This window comes from Ursus maritimus, unplaced genomic scaffold, assembly GCF_017311325.1.
Source record: "Ursus maritimus isolate PB19 unplaced genomic scaffold, ASM1731132v1 scaffold_4, whole genome shotgun sequence".
NCBI classification, from domain to species: domain Eukaryota; kingdom Metazoa; phylum Chordata; class Mammalia; order Carnivora; family Ursidae; genus Ursus; species Ursus maritimus.
In genome coordinates this window covers 11,543,311-11,561,228 of record NW_024426552.1, presented here as the reverse complement: position 1 = coordinate 11,561,228, position 17,918 = coordinate 11,543,311, and the positions used below count along the sequence as shown (strand labels likewise).

The 17,918-nt window shown below is 48.8% G+C and overlaps 1 protein-coding gene across 1 annotated transcript in view; it reads left to right on the top strand.

The window, feature by feature from the left end:
* The first annotated feature begins 10,942 nt into the window (after positions 1–10,942).
* The window catches only part of IFNGR2 (interferon gamma receptor 2), a 27,174-nt gene continuing 20,198 nt past the window's right edge, over positions 10,943–17,918 (top strand). The window contains exon 1 of the mRNA XM_040621012.1: positions 10,943–11,056. Coding sequence (XP_040476946.1) covers positions 10,975–11,056 — 82 coding nt within the window. The 5' untranslated portion in view covers positions 10,943–10,974. The remainder of the gene's footprint in view (positions 11,057–17,918) is intronic.

Genomic DNA, 17,918 nt, shown 5'->3' with positions numbered 1-17,918 from the left:
CAAACAAGACTCCAAGGAAGGTCTAGATTTCAATAGTAACTGTGCGATAACATATAATTAATAACACCCTTTTGGGAATCCTGAATCTCTTCCTTCAAAAAGAATCCAGTGCAAGGTAATGTGGCATCCTGGATTGGATCCTGGAACAGGAAAAGGATATTAATATGGAAACTGGTGAAATCCAAACAAAGTTTGGGGTTTAGTTAATATTAAGGGACCGATTTTTGTTTCTGGTTTTTGACAAGTGTCCCTTCCTAACGTGAGAGCATCGGGGAAACTGAAACGGGGTGAAGGGCAGACAGACCCCCTGTACTATCTTTGTGCCTTTTCTGTCAATCTAAAATTATCCAAAATATAAACTTTACAGAAAAAAAAAGATTCCAATGGCAATTAGTTACTGAAAGAACTTGTTTTATCACAGGTACTATGTTTGGGCTTTTTTTAACTTTTTTTTAAAGATCTTATTTATTTATCTGAGAGAGCGCGTGCAAGTGAGAGAGAGATCAGGAGCAGAAGGAAGGGTAGAGGGAGAAGCAGGCTCCCCACTGAGCCAGGAGGCCAGCATGGGGCTCCATCCCAGGACCCTGGGATCAGGACCACAGCCGAAGGCAGAGCCACTGAGCCGACTGAGCCACTCAGGCCCCCCCTCAGGTACTATGTTTTAAACAAAAGATTTTATTATACCTCTAAATACTGGGCTAGCAATAGCTCTTTTTTTTTTTTTTAAGATGTGTTTATTTATTTATTTTAGAGAGTGGGGAGGAGCAGAGGGAGAGAGAAAATCCCTAGCAGACTCCCCACATCTTAGAGCCGGAGGTGGGGCTTGATCTCACAACCCTGAGATCATGACCCGAATGGATATCAAGAGCCTGATGCCCAGCCGACCGAGGCATCCCCATCCCCGCCATAGCTCTTACGTCACAATTGTTTTTAAAGTAACAACAAGGCACATTTCACTTTCTAGTCCTACTTTCCCCTCTGAATTGGTTTTACTATCTTCGCGTATTCTTTTCCATTGTCACCTGTGGGGTCCTTTACCTACCAGTGACAAATCATTTCTAAAAGCCAGCTTGAGCAGAAAGTTTGTTATTTTGGTTTCTTGGAAATGAGATGCATCTGCTTTCAAGTGAAGGGGCCAAAGAGGAATTTAATTCGTGGAATAAAAATAGTCTCTTCTGTTGTGCGTTTGTCCAGAAGTTAATGCTGATGTGTTTGGTGGGGGTGGGGGGTGGGAAGAGCCTGCGGAAAAAACAAGCGCCCTCCCCCTCCAACCCTGTCCCAGGACGCTGCAGGTGGAGAGCCGGATCCTCGGATCCTCCAGTGGCAGGAGGCGGAGGCAGGACCCGTGTGGACGCGGAGCCCAGGCTGACCCACCATCTCAGCGGCGCCCGCAGTAGGTTCAGCGCCTGCGGGCCCCTCCTCCGTTTTCCGGGTTTTGTCCAAACCGAGAGAGCCCTGGAAAGTTGGGCAGGCGGCCAGATTTGATTTGATCGCATTGACAAGCAAAAATGATTCGATAGTTCTTGTCTCTGAGGCTTGTGAGGCCAGCGCACAGCGGTGCCCACCTTTTTAAAAGATGCACTTTGTGCTGATGAAAAGATGTAGCTAGGTCAGGAAGTGCAGAATCTTTTCAGTAATTTTCGCCCCTTTGTCTGGCTTCCTGTTTAAACGGCTTTTTGGGGGGGGGGTGATAATTATGAAATTACTGAAGTCTGAGGGTATGTTGCAGCTTTGGTCCCGGCTGCATCGAAAGCATCTAGAACAATGTCTGGCACAGGAGTGAGCGTTCAATAAATATTTGTTCAAAAAAATTTTTGTTGAGGAATTAAAAACGTACGTGGTTCCGCCTCTTCCAATGCCTGGCTAAGTCAAAGCTTTGGTGTTAGCAGAATAGATTTCCTAGAATTGCCTTCATTTGAATCAAAGCGCGTTAGGACTAACTCACTTCCTGAAGCCATAGGAGGGACGTCCGTTTGGGAAGCAAAGGGTGTCTCTGGGTCGGACAGGTAAGTTCTGGAGCTTCATTTGCATAGACGCCCCTGCACATTTGGGGGAGTGCGTGAGGAGGTGTTTGCAGCTTTCTGCGGGTCCCTGGGCATTTGGGACAATACCAGCAGGCGACAGTGCCCTCCCCCCTGCCTGTCTGGGGAAGGTCAAGGCAGGGCAGGAGGCTCCTCCTAGTCAGAGAGGGTGGTGGGACAGTGAGCTGGGGGTGAGACCCTTAGACAGGTGAGAAAAAACTGCCACTTCATGAACATTCCCCAAGTTCCTGCAGCGAGGGTTTCTCTCAAGCTACAGTTGGGGACTTTGAAAAGCTGTGTGGATCAGTACCTCTAGGGGACAGCCGAAGGGCCACCTCAGTTCCTGCCAGGGCTTCCCTACTCTCCACGCGCAGGGTCCAGTCACCTCAGGACCTACCACTAGCCCAGGAACAGAAGACAGAGAAGGGCTCCCAGAGAATCTACACACACAAGGAGAATCTCTCGGGACAGAAGCCAGTCCGGCTCAATAGCATGTCCAGTGTGGTCAGAGGCACGAGGGGCTGTGTTTGCTGATTGGCCTGGGTGTCCGCTGTCACTTTCACTAAAAACATCAGCTCTACAAGCTCAAAGTTTTTGTTTCTTGAGTTCAGAACAGGGCCCAGTGTGGAGTAGATGCTCAATAAACATGTGTTAAATGAACCAGAGATGGAAGGGAGGGAGGGAGGGGGGGAGGGAGGAACAATACTGAAAACAATCTTGTGCTTTCTGAACATGGTTTACTGTCCCTGGACTTTCTTTTTTTTTTTTTTTAAAGATTTTATTTATTAATTTGACAGAGAGAGACAGCCAGCGAGAGAGGGAACACAAGCAGGGGGAGTGGGAAAGGAAGAAGCAGGCTCCCAGCGGAGGAGCCTGACGTGGGGCTCGATCCCAGGACCCTGGGATCACGCCCTGAGCCGAAGGCAGACGCTTAACGACTGCGCCACCCAGGCGCCCCACTGTCCCCTGACTTTGTGTTCTTGCCCTTCACCAACAAATCTACCTCAATGAATTTGTGTTTGGTTTTTGTCGTTGTTGTTGTTGCTTGTTTTCTGTGGATACCCAGTAAGTCACATAACTATGATGTCTGAGGTTTCAAAGAAAAAACGAAAGTTCATGTGGACAATAGTTTAAGACCACAAAGAGAAGGCACGAAATGCCTTCCCAAGGCAGTTAACACCCATGACATGGAGGAGAAGCTCCATGTAACGGCCTGCGGCAAGATGCCATGACTTTGCATGACTGTGCACAGAAGGAGTTGGCCAACCCAAGGCATCAGCTTGAGGCTTGCTAAGCAGTGAACATGAGGTGTCCGGCGTCTTTTTTCCTGGGTCCAAGTCATGTTCTGAGCTTTGCCAAGTCAAGATGGCGTCTGTAGAATGCCCAGCAGCTATGGACGGCCTGATTTTTTACACAGTCATGAAACACGAGCATGTGAGAAGCAGGAGTCCCTTCCCGCCCGTCCTGAATGTGGTTTCTACAATCTTCTCACAAAGGGCGGGGAGGCATGCTGCCCCCCTGGCCAATTTACTGCTGCCCAAGAATTTAGGCGTTTGAAGAGGCAAGCTGTGGTTGTTTGGGGGTTGTAAGATTAAGGGGGAATCTTTTCTCTTCTTTACTATTTTTCTGTATTCTAGATCCACCACAATGAGCAGATACTGTTACTACAGCAAGGACAATAACAGTAATGAAGCCTGGCAAGTGTTTCAGTCCCCCTGTAAGTTAGCCCACATGCTAACGGCCAAGCAAGGCGAAAGTAGCTGTTGTCTAGAGCAGAAGTCAGATTGGAAGCATGTGAATGCATGTGCTTTTTTTTTTCTTCTAAAGATTGTATTTATTTATTTGAGAGAGAGAACAAGTGGAGGGAAGGGACAGAGGGAGAGGGAGAAGCAGACTCCTCACTGACACAGGACTTGATCCCTGGACTCCAGGATCATGACCTGAGCCAAAGGCAGATGCTTAACCAACTGAGCCACCAGGCGCCCCAAAGTGCATGTGCTTTTAACTGCCTTTCTCTTAGCTCAGGTCCTAGTGCACCTATGGACGCTAAGTAGCCTGGTTTGTATTTTGGTTGCGAGGCAGCTGATTTTAGAATATGAGCAGGACTTTTTGACTGCATGTGGACAGACCGACTCCCCACCACAACACACGCCGTCTTAATTTCCTAGACTCATATTTTTGGCCTAGCCGATAATTCTGTAGCTAAAATTTCATATCATGTATTCTTTTTTATTTATGAATATTTACATTTAAAAAACCATGCATACGGGACGAACAGCCATACAGTATAGTTATCATTCTAAGCTGCCCTAGCATTCTAGAGAATGAGGTACAGCATTAATTTTTTTTTTAATTGAGAAGTAGGATTTGGCTGCTGTTTCATAGGTACTGCCCCAGCTAAGTCAGGGTGCTGCCCCGGGTGATGGGCACAATTACGTCACACACCCTCCTTCTGGAAGCTTCAACCTCGGCATGAGTCTTTTCAAAGGGACTGTGTAGCCAGAAAGAACTGTCCGTGGGGAAGAAGGAATTAAATGAAGAAACACGCTGTTGCTGATCATTCTTCTTCCTCTTCACTACTGTGAAGCAATGGAAAATACATGTTGATCTCTGCCCCTGGTTCCTGGCATACAGCTCCCGAAGTCCTTGTCATTTCCTGGGTGATGGGAGTGCCTTTTGTTCTGATGAGGTAACTCTGAGTGGGTTCCTGGGTGGCTCCCAGATGAGAGCTGATCACCAGATAGAACAAGCCATGATTTGAAGCTTGGAATTTTCTCTTCGGAAGGGGGAAGGGTTGAAAATGAAGTTAATGATTGATCATGCCTACGTGAGGAAGCCTCTCTAAGGCATGGATGGACCTTGAAGGCATTATGCCAAGTGAAGTAAGTCAGAGAGAGAAGATGACTACTGTGTGAGCTCACTTATATGTGGGATCTAAGAAAAGAAAACTGAACTCATGGGTACAGAGAACAGATTGGTGGTTGAAGAGGTGGGGGTGAGGGGCAAGACAGGTGAAGACGGTCAAAGGGTACAAATTACCAGTTACAAAATAAATAAGCCTCGAGGATGTAAGGCACAGTGTGGTGACTAGAGTTAACGAGACTGTACTATATATTTGAAAGCTGCTAAGAGAGTAGATCTTAAAAGTTCTCATCACAAGAAAAATACATTTATGGCTTTGCATGGTGACAGATGTTACTGGATTTATTGTGGAGATCATTTCTCTTTTTTTTTTTTTGAGGATTTTATTTATTTATTTGAGAGAGAGGGCGAGAGAGAGCACGAGCACGGTAGGGGGAGAGGAAGAGGGACAAGCAGACTCCCGCTGAGCAGGGAGCCCAGGACCCCAGGATCATGACCTGAGACAAAGGCAGACACTTAACCGACTGAGCCACCCAGGCACCCTGATCATTTCTCATTACATATAGACATCGAATCATCATGTTGTACACCTGAAACTAATTTATGTTACGTGTCAATTATATCTCAATTAAAAAAAAACAAAGAAAAGGAGATGTGAAAGCAGAGATCAGAGAGATAAAGTGAGAACTTGTTTTCTAAACATATACTTGAATCTTATTTTTTTCCAAACATGTATTTTAATTTGATTATTGTTATTCTTTATGTTTGCAAAACCTGTATTTGAACCTCTTGTCAAAGGTATCTCTAGGTTCATTTACATGGGGGAATAATGACTTTCCTTTCGTGTGTGTGTGTGTGTGTGTGTGTGTGTGTTTGGAAGGGGTGTTATAATTCATATGTCAAAGCCCTAACCTGCATTATGATAGAGTTTGGAGGTGGGGTCTTTGGGAGGTAATTATGTTAGGTGAGGTCATAAGGATGGGGCCTTTATGATAGCATTGGTAGCCTTCGTACAAGCCAGGAAGAGGGCTCTCACCAGAACCCAACCATGCCAGCACCCTGATCTCAGACTTCTAGCCCCAGAACTGTGAGAACATAAATTTCTGTTGTTTGTGCCATGCAGTCTATGGTATTTTTTTGTGGCAGCCTGAACTAACACACTGGGTCCTGATCTCTGGCTACATCCATGTGTAAAACAGAGCTCATAAGCTCATAAAACAGAGGTTTTAGAAATGGAAGCAAAGAGTCCCAGGGCTTGCATCTGGTGGATGCTCCTCTCATTTCATGGAGATTGTTTAGGGAAGAGCAATAGCCACATTTCAAAAAGTCTGTGCTTGGATTAGAGCAACCTAATCCCCCTGCATGAACAAAATCCCAGGTAGTGCAGTTCCTGTTTTCCATCACTCAGAAGTCCGTGGTCAACATTTCTGGTGGTTCAACCACGCAGCCACACTGCAGGGTACAATTCCAGCCACAAGGAAAGAAACTGCATGTTCTAACTCATTTGAGAAACCTTCTTGGGGGCAAATGAGTGATTTCTCTGGGGCTTCATGAAGCTTCAAATATAGGTTTTGAAAACAAGGGGAATAAGAATGAACAAGAGTGAAGAATATATCTGAAAGGATAGTCATATAGATGTGTTTGCACAGGAGAAGAGAATAAATGCTTTTAACTTTTAGGATATATAACATAAAATGATCCTGATTATATGATTTCCTTCATGAAAAATTGAAGAATTGGGGTCTGAGGGGAACTCCTGGTGTTTCTTGCAGGTGAACAAACCCTTCTGTGGTTTCTGACCCAGAGAAGGTGTAAAGTGGAAGGGGGCTTGGCTCAGGCTAAGTAACATGGCTGTAAAGGAGGCTGGGAATTTGCATTTTCCGGAAGGGGGAGTATTCATAAGGCTGAAAATTACCCAGCTATACCAAGGGTGTCCAAAAGGTACAGTTGGGAAACAAGATAAGCATGTGTTGGTTATGAGAATGGAGGGATGACATAGGGCAGGGCCTCAGTACATGGTGCTGAGTCTTATCGGAGGCTTGGGCAACACTCCCGGTTTACTGCTGGTGACTCATCTAATGCCTCCCCCAGCACCTCCTGGCTGCACTCAGCTTATTTATAGCAGCCACCTCCTAACCCGAACCTTTTCGCCTCTCAAGTCCAACCTGCCAGGTTTTCCAGAAGTCTACAGGACCCAGATGGCAAATTTAAATACAAAAGGATAGTGACACAATCTTAATCCTTCCAGGAAACAGAGATCAGTTTGAATTTCTCTAAATTACAGAACCAGAGAGGCTTCATTGCACAAAGCTGCCCTGAGAACCCATGGAGAAATCTGAACCCCACCCCTTCCAGTCCATGCTGGCAGCTTCTCAAAGCCCTGGGCCCTTACCCTGGAGTTGCTGGGGCTTTTCCAGGGAACTCACCAGGGTCAGGAAGATTAAAGCATTGGCATGCACCTAAACATAGGTGTATCTTTGCTTTTTAAAAAGGTTAAAATGACCCATAAATTTTCCACCTTTCTCTACCTAATCTCTCCTCTCTGCCAAATTTCTAGATACTACCCATCCCCTGTTTCACAGAGGAATGGAATGCATAATGTCACACTTCGTGAGGGTTACTCTTGCAAGGGTCCCTCATAGAAGGAGGTGAAGGAGAAGAGAGTCTGTATTTTTGTAATGAGGTTTTATAGGGCCCCACAGGAAGGGGGGGACCAGAAATGCAAATTTGCAGGAAGATGCAAGGGGGCCCCATGACAGACACAGTGAGAAGACAGGCCCCTCTGCCCCTCCCCCACCCTTGTGCCCGTGCGCACGCTCTCTCTCTCTCTCTCTCTCTCTTAAATAAATAAAAAATCTTAAAAAAAAAAAAAAAAGAATACACCGGGGCACCTGGGTGGCTCAGGCAGGTAAATGTCTGCCTTTCACTCAGGGTCCTGGGATCGAGCCCTGTGTCTGGTTCCCTGCTCAGCATGGAGCCTGCTTTTCCCTCTCCTTTGCCCCTCCCCACTGCCCATGTTTTCTCTCTCTCTCAAATAAATCAGTAAAATCTAAAAAAAAAAAAAAAAAAAAAAAAAAAAAAAGAATACACAACTAAGAATATACAATTAGGTACAAAACTATTTACTTACAATGAGTAAATCACAACTTACAATTTTTTAAAGCTGCCAAATACCACTAACATTGCAAAATTCAGAAAAATAAAATAGCTGTAGTAACTGTCTGACTCTCTAATACCCTTTTATGTACGTTTCTGTGTAACCTTTGCGTCTACATATGACAATCTTTTGTAATATGTGCCGTATCAAGAACAGAAAGTTAATTCAGTCTTTCTTCTAGAATGATTTATCAAAGTACTCATTACTGATGGTTTAGAAGAGTTTCTTTTGACCTGATCACTTGTTGGTGATACATAGTATCAAGACACTTCTCAAAAAAATGCCACCCTGTAGGAGAAGTGCATTAAAAGAGAAGTCAGAGAGGGAAGAGACCGCGGTCCTAACAATTGTGGCTAAAATCTCTTACTTTGCAGATTTCGGAGAAGCATATGACCATGCGAACACCGTGCAGGCAGCCCCTTCCATGACAGTGAAAGAAGTTGTGCAAGGGTGTGGGGATGGACGGGGGCGGGTGGATGGGGTTACGCTTTCAGTAGTTTCACAGTAAATCAGCCTCCAAAAGGGGGAGAAGCTGCAGAAGAAAACCCATCTACGTGTTATATGCAATAACCCAGGAGTTGCATGATGCCCTGGGGGCTATACATGGAACCAGATAAAGGGTAGTGGATGCTTCGAGATCTTTCACAAGAAATGCAACAGGATTGGCTTCTTCTTATCTTTAGGTGGGGGATCTCCGTCGAAATCAGAGTCATCTAGCAATTACCTCAAAAGTAGATGTCTTCCAGGGGCGCCTGGGTGGCACAGCGGTTAAGCGTCTGCCTTCGGCTCAGGGCGTGATCCCGGCGATCTGGGATCGAGCCCCACATCAGGCTCCTCCGCTATGAGCCTGCTTCTTCCTCTCCCACTCCCCCTGCTTGTGTTCCCTCTCTCGCTGGCTGTCTCTATCTCTGTCGAATAAATAAATAAAATCTTAAAAAAAAAAAAAAAAAAAAGTAGATGTCTTCCAGCCAGGAGGAACAGGAAAAGGAAAATGCCAAGCACTGAGAATTGGCCTTTCCATGGTGATCAAGCGTGCTTGGCAGTTGCTTGCTTTGGGGATATTGTGTGTTTAAGGTGCCAGCAGGGTGCCCAACTCAGCAGCAAACTGGGCGTGCTCCTTTTACTCTGCCACGGACTTCTGTAGGAACATGAAAACCCTCTCAGCTTTAGCAGGGAAGAGCTCTGGAAGGAGATAATTCAGCTGGGGAAAAAGAAGTATGGGGGGGGGTACCATCTCCCTGCCCAAAACCATTCGCCCTGCCTCTGAGAACTCTACATCGGGGGAGATCACAGGCACTCCCAGGGCTTGGCTGGATAGATACACGTCTGTTCTTTCCTTTAAGATGATTTTTTTTTCTTGATTATGGAAGTAAAATATGCCCTTTGCGGGGAGAAAAGGTATAAAAAAAAGAAAACTGTTACCATTCATATTCCCATTACCTCCTGTAAGTTGAGTATTTTGGCATGTTTCCTCCAATCATTTTCAGTGTGCAAGGATTCTGATTTACATACTGCTTTTTTCACTTAACATATAAACATGTCTCTGTGTCTCGAAAAACCCACTCAAAGCATCATTCAGACAACCGCTAGATATTTCACATGTTTTTAAAACTGACCAATTTCAAGAGTTCTACAAAAAAATTATGACTAATAATAATGATGATGATGATGATGCAAGACGTTGGGGAGTGCGGGGGGGCCCCCGCGCGGGTCTGGCTGGCTCAGTAGGTACAGTGGGAGGAAACTCTTGATCTCAGGATTGTAAGTTCTAGCCCCACATTGGGTGTATAGATTACTTAAAAATAAAAAATTTAAAAAAGTAAATAAAATAAAATGTAAGAAGTTCAAAAGTAAAGCCCTATGTTGCCAAATACTATGCTGCCAAGTGGCCCTCTTAATTGGACCTCGATGACCCTATTCTTTAATTCTCGTGTCCCCCATTCATTCCCTTCTTTGCAGCTTTCCTTCCCTGCTCAGCTGGGTTTATGGCCCATCTTGGGAGAACCCAGAAGACCCAGATCCTGGCATCAAATTGGAGTTTCAGGCTGGGAGAGTAGGCCTCCCCAACCATCCACCCCCACCCCACCCCACCCCACCCCACCCCACTCCACCCCACCCCCCTACCTCCTGAGGTTACTTCCTCATTCACTTCCCTGCCCAGACCAGGGCCAAACCCACACACCATCCTGAAATGTGAGACGTTTCTCGCTTTCCCTCCGCAGTGCCCACTGTTGCCCAAAGCCCCACACCATCTTTCACCCAGGCCCCTTCTAACCACTGTACCCTTAAACCTGTTTTCAAAAAAGGATTAAAAGCTTAATGAGTACGTTAGAGGCTAAGGAAGCAAAATTTAAACTTAGGGAGGAATCGTGTGACCCCACGCATCTGGGAGCAGCAGAAGAGCAGATGATGGGGCGCGGGTCGGGGTGGGGCGGGCGTGGAGGCTCGGCTCGGCACGAGGCCCACCCGGGCCTTGGGTTTCGGGGGTCTTCCCAGAAAGGTCGCAAGCCCCAGAAGGTGGGCGTACGGCTGGGTTCCCGCTCTGCCCCTGGTCTGCGCCGGGCCCAGGCAACCTGCTCCGCGCTCGGGGAGGCCGGCCGCGGAGCCCCGGGCATGGGCCGCGCCGGGCGCTCCGGGCCGCGGGGAGTGCGGGGGCCCCCCGCGCGGGTCTGGGCGCCGGGAAAGTCCCGCGGCCTGCGGGGCGGGGCGGGGCGGGGCGCGGGCGCCGGGAGGGGCCGGCCTGGGCGCGGCGGCCGAGCCTGGCTGTCCCGCCGCCGGGGCCGCGTCGCCGCCGCTCGGGAAGGGGCGGGCCCCGCGCACCCTGCGCTCGCCATGGCCGCCCAGGCGGCGACGTGAGCCGCTCGGCGGACCCCGCGCCGGGGCCGGGCTGTCCCCAGAGCCGCCGCCGAGGCTGCGGCGCGAGAGCCCCGGGCCATGCGGCCCCCGCCGCCGCCGCTGTCGCTGCTGTCGCTGCTGCTGCTGCTCGGCGGCCGCGGCGCCCCCGCGCTCCCGGCAGGTAAGCCGGGCCTGAGGAGGCGTCGTCGCGGCGGGTGGCGACCCGAGGGGCGCCGCGAGGGGCTGGGGGTCCGCGGGGAGCCCCGAGGGGTGGTGGGGGTGCGGAGAGCCCGCAGTGGAGGAGGGGCTCGCGCGAAGCCCGGCGCGGGGCTGGGCTGTGGGCTGGACGGCGGGGAATTCCGGGCAGTCCCTGGGCGGGGAGCCCGCGGGCACTGGGGCAGCCGCGGGGCGGCGGTCGCCCCTCCCGGCGTCCCGGCCCCGGGTTGTCCCTCCGCGGCAGGAGCCGCCGCCTGGGCCCCTGTGCGACTCGGGCCACACTGCGGCTCCTCCTCTCGCACCCCCGCGCCGCCGCTCCCTGCAACCGAGTGCGGCCGAGGTCCGCGAGCGTCTCCGCGTCAACACAGGCAAAGCGAAGGCTGGGCTCGGGAACGCAGGGCTGCCTCTGCCGCCCCGGGTTCTTCTTCCTGGCCCGGCTGACCGCAGCCCCTGCTTCCCCGGGGGCCCGAGTTAGGAGCGGGGCCCGGGCCTTCCTTCCGTGCAGCGGAGGTCAGCCGCAGGCTGGAAATGTGACTCAGTCTGGCTGGGGCCGGGGTGTGTTTGATAGTGCGCGAGTCCAGATGCTGCTTTGCCCAGGATCGGACAGATGGGGGGTGGGCAGCACTCGGGCGGGACTCAGAAGTGCCCGGACCCCCACTCGTGTTGGTGTTGGCGGCAGGGAGTCAACGCAAGCGGACTTTTAATCCCCGCTCCTCCCGCACCCAGACAGCCGCTCCCCTGGGTCAGTCTCCTTCTGCCCTCTGACACCAACTGCCCATACTTAGAAGCCAAATCTAAAAACTCCGAGAAAAGTAAAGAAGACCTCAGTGAGGAAGGTGTTTTGCTGGTTCTTTCCCAGGGACAGACTGTCCTAGGTTGGGGAGCTCTTGAATAGTCTCAAGAATTATAAGTTTTCGCCCTTGTGAAGCTCAGGGTGTGGTTTAGGTCTGTTTCTTCTGCCAGCATCACTTAGAAAGGCCCCTGAATTCCATAGCTCCTTGATGAAGGGAGCCTTGCATATGACGGTGTGTGCTCCTGGCCAAATGGTTGTTTTTCTTTGAGACAGATGGATTTGAATCCCGATCTCACCCCTCCCCAGCTTCACGTCTTGAGCAATCTCTGTTCTGCCGTCCCTGGGCCTCCTTCAGCTGGGATCTGGGTTTTGGCAAGATGTTGGTAACTGCCTGAGCTGGGTGGTGGGCTTAGTGGTGGTTACTTTATACTAGAGGTACCCCTCCCTCATGGGGGTCTGTGCAGTATTTGTGACTTCTCTGCCATGATCTGATGTGGAGAGAAATATTTAGAAACTTTGCAATTTGACATTGCCCCAACATCTAAGGCCAGGCCCTCCTTCTATTAATTATCTTTTATTGTATTCTGCCGAAGTTTGGGTCTGTGTGATGCATGAGGAACTGGTGTGGAGACACCTGGGTGGCTCATTTGGTTAAGCGTCAGACTCTTGATTTGAGCTCAGGTCACGAGATCAAGCCCCACGTCAGCTCCACTGGGTGTGGAGCCAGCTTAAGATTCTCTCTCTCTCTCTCCCCCCCTGTCGATCCTCCCCCCCAAAAAAAGAAGAAGAAAGAAAGAGACTGGTCCTTCATCATAGATCCTTTGAAAAATAGCACCATTATGCTAATCTCTTTTGTGACTACTTGAAATTTTTTTATAATAAGCCATTAAAAAACTAACTGGGATATTTTTAAGAGAAACTACATTAGTCAAAGCACAGAGTAGAACTATTAACAATGGTTGTATGGTAAATGGGTAATAGAAAAATTTCCATGCTTTTTCATAATTCACAATTGTCCTTCAGTAATCATGGATTGCTTTTATGGTCAGAAAAAAGTGAAGTATTGGAAACTAATTTTTAAAAAGGAAAACTTGTAATATCTACCCCTTAAAGTTGTTTTAAGGGTAACATATTAAAATATTGGACCTGATCTAAATTGTAGTGTAGGGGAGGAAAACTTCCTTTCTTGCCTTCTAGGTTCTTCGACTGGTCTAATAATTAAGTTGGCATGAGGCAGAGTAACAGGAGAAAAACAGATTTAATTTTGTACCTACAGGAGCTTATGAAAATAAAAGACTTGAAGAAGTGACCAAAGCAGGCAGCTTTCATACCTTTTAGATATAGAAACAAAGATTTGCGTAGGTGTAACCAAACAAGGGAGCTTGAGTCTCGGGCAGCAAATTCATGAAGTAACAAAGTTCGTTTATAGGGTTTCTCAGCCTTGAACTCCCTGTCTCAGAGTAAAGATGCCCTTTACCCTCCTGCTATAGGGAGGATACCTTCACAGTAGAGATTTATTTCTTGCTTTTAGGGACATAAAGGAAAGTCAGAGTGTCCTTCTTGCACCGACTATATTTTAAGTAACTTTAATTCCAAATAATGAACATGCAAAAAAAAAAAAATCAACATGCCAAAGTGACATATTTCAGGGTGGCATATTTTGCTCCCCTCAGTAGTAATGCTTTAAGCAGTGGCCATTTGCTTTAGATTCAAAATTAATTAACTCCACTGAAGTGCAGTAAATCAACTCTCTGGCCATTTACCTGGATGTTGAAGAATTGAGATTTCTCTTTGTATTTGTACCTAATGCTTAGTTTTGCAGTAGATTGGGAAGGTACTTGTGCCGCAGAACTTTATGACCGTGATTTGCTGACTTGACCATCCAGAGCCTCTAATGCCCCGAGAGACCGCTGAGAAAGACTGTAAATGCCCAACCACACGAAAACCATTGCAAATGAATGGGCATTAAGTAACTCTTTTCTTTTAAGATTTATTTATTTGAGAGAGAGAGAGTGCAGGAGGAGGGGCAGAGGGAAAGAGAGAGAGAGAGAGCAGCAGACTCCCCGCTGAACATGGAGCCCAGCATAGGACTCGCGCTCACAACCCTGAGATGGTGACCTGAGCCAACATCAAGAGTCTTGGATGCTTAACCAACTGAGCCACCCAGACACTCCTGCGTTAAGTAACTCTTGTTTGCCCATCACCTCAACAGTGGAAACTACTTAAGTAGCTGGCATGTTTGGGGGCAAACTAAAAATGATACAATAGCATTTATTAGGCCACTCTTCTAGGTCAGACAAGGTTTTATAAACATTCTCTGTCTTTATTTTCTCCACCATTCTTTTCAAGTAGGTAATAGCCCCATCTACTCTCAAGGAAGCAATACTGCCCTTTATGGGAAGAGACAAATGGTCTAGGTAAATAAGCAGGTGTTTAGGATTTACTGACCAGAACAACTTCCTGGTAATGGCTGAGGATTCAGGGGGAGTTTTTTTACTTCTCCTCACCTGCAGGGTCATTGATGTTCATCATAACGCCCCATCCATGGAGAGATCCTAAAGGATCTTTGGATGTCAAGATTAAATGATTAATTTTAATACTAGTTTATTTTAGTGTGCTTTATTTTATTATCTGTGTGATGTGTGGGTTTTTTTAAAATTTTATTTATTGTATTTGAGACAGAGCAAATGAGAGAGAGAGAGAAAGACAGAGAATGAATGGGGGTGGGCGAGCATGAATGGGGGTGGGCGAGCATGAATGGGGGTGGGCGAGGGGTAGAGAGAGAGGGAGAAGCAGACTCCCCGCTGAGAAAGGAGCCCCATGCAGGACTTGATCCCAGGCCTCTGAGATCATGACCTGAGCCAAAGGCAGATGCTTAACCAACTGAGCCACCCAGGTGCCCCTTTGTGTGTGATGTATTTAACCACACTATCCTTTTGAGACCTTGGATAGCCTGTTCTTAAATACGAGTCAAGTCTCAAATGCCTGGATGCAGGGTGGATCAGAGGTCATGGGCGGGGCAGGAAGGGGGCACAGGAGGAGCTGTGGTCGAGGGGAGCACAGGACACTCTTCACACAGGTGATAGCTACGTTATCTCTTCTTACCATGAATAGTTTGAGTGATTGCCCCACAGACCACGGAGACAGATGGGAGAGTGGAACTTTGTACACCCTACTCTGTGAGCTGTTGTCTTGTAGGCACTGGGGTGTCATTAAAGCCCTGGTATCCACCTCCAGGAAGGTATTAGTTCCTGTTGTTGTAACAGATCACCAACTTAGAGCCTTAAAGCAATATCAGTTTATTATCTTACAGCTCTGGAGGTCAGAAGTCAGGTGCTGGTCTACTGGGCTAAAATCAAGGTGTCATAGGGATGCTGGAGATTCTAGGGGGAGAATCGTTGCCTTGCCTTCTCCAGCTTCCAGAGAAATACTGTTGTGATGACATTGGGTCCACTCAGCTATTTCAGGATAGGCTCCCTATTTTAAGGTCTTTTGATGAGGAACCTAGATTCCATCTACAACCTCAATTCCCCTTTGCCATGTAACCTAATGTATTCACAGGACACAGACATCTTTGGGGGGGGCAGTCTTCTGTCTACATCGGGGTCAGACCATCGGATACAGTGCTCAGCATGGGGCTCGGTGCCCTGTTGCTGGTCCCTGAAGGCGGGGTCTGGGGGACTGGTTGCTGCTCGCCACCTGCACACGCAGCCCTATCATGCGGAATCAGGAGCCCCTGAAATAGTCATGTCTTAGAAATTTACTTAGAGTGTCTAATTTGCCTTTCATTTGCGATCTTGTGTTTGCCCCTCACTACGACTCTGGGAGAGGTGGCATGGTTCCACGATGCAGGAGGACACCGAGGCCCCGCGGGGTGTTGGCAGGGTCTCTGTTTGTAGATCACAGCATCAGGATTCCAGCCTAAGCCCTTCGTCTGTAGGTTCTGTTCTCCTCCCACTGAGCCCTTAAGGACACCTTTCACAGCAGGCACTATGACCCTAAAAATGCTGACTCTTTGGAGCCAAGCAGGTAAGGCATAGCCCAGAGTTGTCCCCACCCCCCATCCCCACCCCCCCCAACCCCCCGCCACAGCAGAGAGCAGACAAAAGGGAGGAGCTTAAGCATAAAGCAAGCAAGGAGAAAGGGAGCCTAAGCTCTGCCTGCTTTTTGAGTGGATGAACGCACTGCTGAGGACCAGAAATCGGTTATGTAATCTCTGAAGGCGAGCGCGCTGCTGGGCTACACGCCAGTCATTCCCCCGATCCTGAGTGACTGCTCTTCCAGGAGCGGGGATAAAACAGTCCCCAAATCCAACAGCGCCCAGCCTTCCTGGAGCCCCCCACTCTCATGTTCAGGGACACTGTCGATAAACCACTAGCAATGAGGAGAGGCGCGGATCACAAGGTGCTCGCCCTGTCCTCAGCCCCGCGCATAAAACTAACTCGTTCTCTCCTCATAACGACACCATGAAGTCTGCACTGTACCCATTATACAGATGAGACAGCTGAGGCACAAAGAAGTTAAACAGCTTGCCCAACGTCCTAAGGAGCATGCAGCGTTGAACTCGCAGTCTAGTTCTGGAATCCATGCTCCTAAGCACTGTGGCGTAAACAAAGGACCCAGGTGGTGAGCAAGCACCACGCAGACGAGTCAGGCAGGGGCAGGGGATCCCGCACCCTGGGCATTTTACACAGGAAACCATTCTAGTAAGAGCAAAGACCTAAAGGGAGTAGGGGAGAGAGCTGTGGCATAGCGGGAAAGACGGTTCCAGAGAAGGAGCGGCAAGGGCAGGCTGAGTTTCCCAGGAACAAGGAGGGCCCCATGGGGGCTGTGGTGCAGGGGCGAGGCAGTTCAAGGACGGCCTTCTGAGAGGTGCAGAGGGCAGTGTGACGAGGCAGTTGCTAATGAGTGGGCAGTCTTTGGTGCTTCATTGTGAAACCCTCAGTATTAAGATTTGTTATCGTCTCTGAATGTGGTAAGACAGGGGATTCCAGGAAAGTCAAATGTCAGTAAAACTGCGGGTCACCTCAGGAAAACGAAAGCTGAAGAAAGTAGAGGGCTCATCTGGAGACGCCACATTGACGGGGAATCCTTTCTTCTGGTCCACCTGTCAGCTGGGGTGGAAGCCCGCCCTTCTTGCTTGGCCCCTTGGTGCTTCCTTCCTTAGCTGAATGCCTGGATCTCAGAGATGGGGGTGCCGGGAGACAGCTCCTCCCCAGAGACGGGGGGATGGTGAAGGGCACCATGGCTGTGGCTGTGTGACCTCACATGGCAAATGGGACTTGGCAGGTGTGACCAGGGATCCTGAGATGGTGAGATGACCCTGGATAGTAGGGCTCCGTGGGCCCAGTGTCATCACAAGTGTCCTCGAAGATGGAAGAGGGAGGCAAGAGAGTCAGACCAGAGAGGTGGCAACCTGAGAAGGAGTCGGCCCAGTCTTTTCAAGAAATGGTGTTGGAGAAACTGGACCGCTTTCTCACACCGTACACAAAAATCAGTTCAAAATGGATGAAAGTCCCAAATGTGAGACAAGAAACCATCAGAATCCTAGAGGAGAACACAGGCAGCCACCTCTCCCACCCCGGCTGCAGCAACTTCTTGCTAGACACATCTCCAAAGGCAAGGGCAACAAAAGCAAAACTGAACTATTGGGGACGTCATCAAGATAAAAAGCTTCTGCACAGCGAAGGAAACAGCCGACAAAACCAAAGGCAGCCTCTGGAATGGGAGAAGATATTTGCAAACGACACAACTGATAAAGGGCTAGTACCCTAAATCTATAACTTATCAAACTCAACACCCCAAAGCCAAATAATCCAGTTAAGAAATGGGCAGAAAGGGGCGCCTGGGTAGCACAGTCGTTAAGCGTCTGCCTTCGGCTCAGGGCGTGATCCCGGTGCTCTGGGATCGAGCCCCACATCGGGCTCCTCCACTGGGAGCCTGCTTCTTCCTCTCCCACTCCCCCTGCTTGTGTTCCCTCTCTCTCTGGCTGTCTCTCTGTCACATAAATAAATAAAATCTTTTTTTTTTTTTT